The following is a 5747-nucleotide window of genomic DNA, read 5'->3' on the forward strand; positions in this document are numbered from 1 at the left end:
AGAAGCCTGGTGGCCTGCAGTCCATGGGGTGGCACAGAGTCGGACACAACTGAAGCGACTTAGCAGCAGCCACAGTATTTCTTAAAGAAACTCAGCCACACACTCTGAGCACTGTCTGCTTTGTGTTACTTCTCCTTTGCATACTTTAAAGAGTGTGTGTGTGTGCTGTTGTGTTGGACTTTTTGCGACCCCATGGACTGTAGCCCACCAGGCTCCTCTGTCCATGGGATTCTCCAGGCAAGAATACTGGAGTGGGTTGCCATTTCCTTCTCCAGGGGATCTTCCAGATCCAGGGACTGAACCCCCATTTCTTTCATTGGCAGGTGGATTCTTTACCACTGAGCCAGCCAGGAAGTCCTGTTGTTGAGGGGGGTAGGGTTTTTCAGCTGGGACCTTAACAGGTTATTTTCATCTGTCTATATCTTATAAACTATTTTTATTTTTACTACTTCTACAAAAGATTCTATTTTCTAAAAAAGAATATTAGGAGACTGAAGAACAATCTTCACATAACAAGTATTAAAAGCTGAGAGTAGGAATTTTATTCTTTGGAACTATTTAAAGGGGGGACTTTGGATTATTTCCTAAAGGCAGGGCCAAATAACTAGCCATGATTCTGGCTGTTTATGACCCTACAATGCCCACATTTATAGGAAGAAGTGGTACACCTCTCCCTGCTGGATGGATTTTTGTCCTAAAAATCATATATTCTTTGGATTGCAAAGCATGGATTTGGTGATTCTTTTTAGTATGGTGTAATTATCCTCTGAAGTAGAATATTAGAATAGAAATCTGAAGATGAATCTTATAGCTATTAATTAAAACCATTAATCTGAATAGGCAGTATTGAAAGTCAACCCTGAATAATATTATAAGAAATTAGCATTATTGTTTTCATGTGTCTCTTGTTTGTTTGCTTTTATAGTGCTAGTTATGCTAATTTATTGTAGCAAAGCTTCTGTTTGCTTCATAACAATGTCTTAGGGGGGAAATGCTGATATCAGTCGAAGTAATAATGAAAACTGATTCAAGTATACTAAATAAGAAATCAAGAATGTAAATCAAAGATAAAAAATCTTTTGATAATCGTATTTTGTTTATATGCTGTATACTTTTTAAAAAGTTTAAGTATAAAGCATTTCTCCCTTTGAAAGTATGCAGCATTGTCTATGAGGGCTACTTGTCTTTACTGGAACTCTCCTTTTTTTAAATAGGAATTTCCTCCAGGTTTCCTGTCAACAGCTGAATCTAAGAGATGTTAAGCTAATGAAGGAGTGTAAGCCAGGCCGAGTGGCTAGATTTAAACAGGGGGATCCTTATCCAGGCTATGACAGAGGACAGTTTGGAAGGCAGAGGGTCAGCCGGGGTCATGATATCCCCCTTCCCCACACCCCTTCGGATAGTGAATATATGAATAATAATTTAAAGGCTAGATAATTTTGAAAATAATTATCCTAGTAGGTATTCAGTGACATTTTATTAGAAAAGTAATTTCAATATCTTGGCATCTCCTGTAGCTATAAAAATGGAAATACTTGCATTTGTGTATATTACTTTCACCTACTCTTGACGAATTTCTGCATAGCACAAAAGAATTGAAGTTTTATAATTATTGAGTTAGTATCATTTAAAATGCATGCTATTTTCCCACATTGGTCATATTGGTTGAAAAGGACACACAAAATTTTTTTTTTCATTTTGTGATGTACAAAAGCAGATTTATAACATTCTGAGTCATTTCCTCAACTTTCTCTTCTACAATTTTTCATCAGTTCTTAGCTGCATTCTTTTCACCTTTTAACATCCCTGAAGTTGCTGCACATATAGATGTGTGAGCATGTTAGTTGAAAACTTCTCCTAAGACCAAGAAATTGCCATGTCAAAGTCCTTTTGACTTAATGAATTATAGTTACGTAAGGGAAATGTGTAGTTTTTAAAAAGCAGTAAAATTTCTGAAACATGTTAGACTCAGTTTTTTCATGTCTCAGCTGGTAGAATATTCCCATGATAGTTTAAGGATTATAGAAATCAACTCAGTAAAAGATACCATGCTTATAATCTCCTTAAAACTTACAAATTACATTAAGTATTGCTTAATCTCATCATCTTCACAGCTCTGGAAGGAAAAAGGAACATTGTGTGTTATCCACCTGTCCAGTGAGAAATGGAATCTCATGCAGTCAGGGCTTTGATAACTACTCTTGCTAGGAAGAGTTGAAGCCAGAAATTCTTCAGTGTCAGTTCAGAAAGGAAGTGTGTCAGTTATGGACTTTGAGGACTGGAAATTGTCCTCTGTGACCATTGTAATGAAGAATTAGTGACGTCAGAGGGTGGAATCCTTGTTCCTGCAGCGTCTCCACCACACAGTGGTCAACACTGAGCCGAGGGTGGCTGGGTCAGTAGCTCAGGTGTGTGCCAGTCTGCATAACTCCAAGTTTCCATCAGGACAGTGACCTGCTGGACCGGCGGAGGCACTGCTTCACCGTGCAGTCCGAGTCTGGGGAGGACCTGTACTTCTCAGTGGAGCTCGACTCTGACCTCGCGCAGTGGGAACGAGCCTTCCAAACGGCAACCTTCCTCGAGGTGGAGCGGATACAGGTGAGGGTCTGTGAAAGCTGAGGCCCTGTGACCCCCAGGATGCATGACCCCTCCCTAGAGTTCTGTTATAAATTCAGGCGAACATGAAAATCCAGTTCCGTGAGGCTCAAATGTTCAGTCATTGGCCATTGTTTAAATGAAGTGCAACACGACTCTGAAAGCATTTTAATTTTTCTATAATTTGATCTTTCTAGCCTATTTCCTACTGCTCATCAAAAACACATTTCTAAATTTAATTAGAATCTTGCTGTTGTTGTTCAGTCAGTCAGTTGTGTCCAACTCTTTGCAACCCCATGGATTGCAGCACGCCAGGCTTCCCTGTCCATCACCATCTCCTGGAGCTTGCTCAAACTCACGTCCGCAGAGTTGGTGATGCCATCCGTCCATCTCATCCTCTGTCGTCCACTTCTCCTCCTGCCTTCAATCTTTTCCAGCATCAGGATCTTTTCTAATGAGCTGGCTTTTCACATTAGGTTCCCAAAGTATTGGAGCTTCAGGTTCAGCGTCAGTCCTTCCAATGAACACTCAGCACTGATCTCCTTTAGAATGGACTGGATCTCCTTGCAGTCCAAGGGACTCTGAAGCGTCTTCTCCAACACCACAGTTCAAAAGCATCAATTCTTTGGCGCTCAGCCTTCTTTATAGCCAAACTCTGACATCCATACCTGACATCTAAAACAGAAATGTTCTTACTTTAATTAATTGTTTACAAAACCATTTCCTGGTCTCCAATCACAACCACTTAATTTCCAGCCGGAATGACTATTCACTCACAAGTCTCTTTTCTTGCTGGGAAGCCTTGTTTTCATCACTACCCTACAAGACCACACAGGTGAATTTGAAGCTTCCTAGAGGTCACGCCATGGAGGACGATTTTCCTGACTCCCCGTCTCCCTGCCATGTGCCCACCACTGTTCCTCCTCATCGGTCCTATTCAAGCTTGCCCCCCTCCCCCCCAGAATGCAGCATCTCTTTTGTCTTTTTTCCTTAGGTCTGTCCACACTCTGGACAGTTGGAGTGATCTGTACTTGTTTTCCTCATACTGAGTTATAGGTTTCTGGGAGTATTATATTTCTCTACTGACTGAAGTCAGTGCATTTTGTACTCACAGGTAATCAGCAGGTGTTTATTAAACTTTATTTCTTATATGTGAAATGTCTGATGGCAACAACACATCATTATTATCCGGGGATGGTTGCCTGTGACAATGGACCTGGATGCATACTTTTCCAATTACATTGAGCTGATTTGTGACATGTATTCATTTTTTTCTGACTACAAATTTTTATATTCAATCCATCAAATCACAACAATGTGACATGACAAATCAGGGGAAGAGACAAGGAGAAGACTCATTTATCATTTTTTCATTGCTCAATTAACATTTTCTAATATTTTGCTGATATACATGTATTTAAAAATGTTAAAGTAACTAAGACGTGTTGTTTCAATAATCTAGTTGTATAGAACCTCAATTTAGTAAATAGATTTTTCATATCAAAAGTGGAAAGATGAGAAATATCTTAAATATTATTTTATTAATATTTTAAGTATCAACCCCTAAGACATTAAAGCATTAAATGACATTAAAGACATTAAAGCATTGTATGAAGCTGTATAGGAGTTGACATTTTTGTTACTCATTTTGATAGTTTTAGGTTTTCTTTATTATCATTTCCCTGGAATATTGCCCTTCACTTGGAAACAAATACACAGCAATTTCTACTTGCTGGTTTCAATTTAAGATTTTCAAGTCTCCTAATGTTTAGAAATGAGATAGAGATAAAATTGTTGTTTCATTCTATTTTACTATTTTTTTTAACTCTGGACCTCATATTCTATAAGCTGATGTCCTGAGCAATGCCTTTTTTTGACTGGCACCTTACATATTCACAATAGGAATTTAAGATGCATATATACATGAAAGTAAAACATTTAATATCTTTTTAGCTTTTCGTTGTTTTGCACATTTTATAACTTCCCCTTGTGTGCTCCACCAGAAATAACCAATGACTGATTACTGTGGATCTGTTATTTTCAAAATTCAAGCGTATAAAAATATTTACATGAAGAAGTTTATGTGTTTACTCATAAGTTTAGTTTACTCATATTTCCTAGTATTTCCACTTCAACTAAAGTTGATAATTAAATGAAATAAAGAGGAGACACATGCCCCATTGTGAAACAGCTATTTTGTTGTTGTTGTTCAGTCGCTCAGTCATGTCTGACTGTGATCCCACGGACTGCAGCACACCAGGCTACCCTGGCCTTCACATCTCCTGTAGTTTATTCAAACTCATGTCCAGTGAGTTGATGAATTATTAAGAATTAATAAATTATTTTTATTTTGAAATCAGTTTTCATTAAGAGGACTGCATTTTAATATTTTCTACCTTCTAATCTATTCCTTTATCTATTTAAATATTTTCTGATCACTAATTACTTAGTACTTAATGCAAATATCTATATATTTATTTAATAGATAATTAACTGTTGGAGATATTTCTAAACATCCTAATTTTCATTTAAATTAACATTTTAAAATTTAATCATACTTCCCAGGATGTCAGTATAAAATGTAATGAACACAAAAAATTAACATTTTTATTTTAATCAAAATATGACTTACAACTTACATTTCCCTAGTATTCAAATTACCACAATTAAGCCTAATTGATTTACTATTATTTTTAGTACCTTTGTTTGTCCAATTTTTGAAACATTTCCCCAGAGTAAGTGAATAATACTGGTAAAGGATGGATAATTATTGTTTACTTTACACTAATTCAACCTGAATTAATACAGCCTTTTTAAAATAAGGCTTTCAGTAAAGTGTATAACATTCAAAAATTGATTTCTCTTGAAGTTATTTATTTCAGACTTTCATTGTGTTTTTTATCCACTATAGACATTTAGCTGTCATCCAAAAGGGCATATGAAAAATAATTTTATTTTTGATGTATCTTCAAATGTTATGTAATAATATATAAAATTGTGCAAATTAATATATAATCATTATATATTATATCATAATTATATTACATATAATGACCATACATAATATATAACAATTATATAGTCCCTGGAGAAGGGGATGGCAACCCACTGTAGTATTCTTGCCTGGAAAATTCCATGGACAGAGGACCCTA

At 36.4% G+C, this 5747-nt stretch overlaps 1 protein-coding gene across 1 annotated transcript in view; it reads left to right on the forward strand.

Moving 5' to 3' along the window:
- SNTG1 (syntrophin, gamma 1) overlaps positions 1 to 5747 on the forward strand; it is a 152967-nt gene that overhangs the window by 119869 nt on the left and 27351 nt on the right. Inside the window, exon 14 of the mRNA XM_010839011.1 lies at positions 2446 to 2598. Coding sequence (XP_010837313.1) covers positions 2446 to 2598 — 153 coding nt within the window. The remainder of the gene's footprint in view (positions 1 to 2445; positions 2599 to 5747) is intronic.

This window comes from Bison bison, unplaced genomic scaffold (genome assembly GCF_000754665.1).
Source record: "Bison bison bison isolate TAMUID 2011002044 unplaced genomic scaffold, Bison_UMD1.0 scf7180017864108, whole genome shotgun sequence".
In the NCBI taxonomy this organism is placed as follows: domain Eukaryota; kingdom Metazoa; phylum Chordata; class Mammalia; order Artiodactyla; family Bovidae; genus Bison; species Bison bison.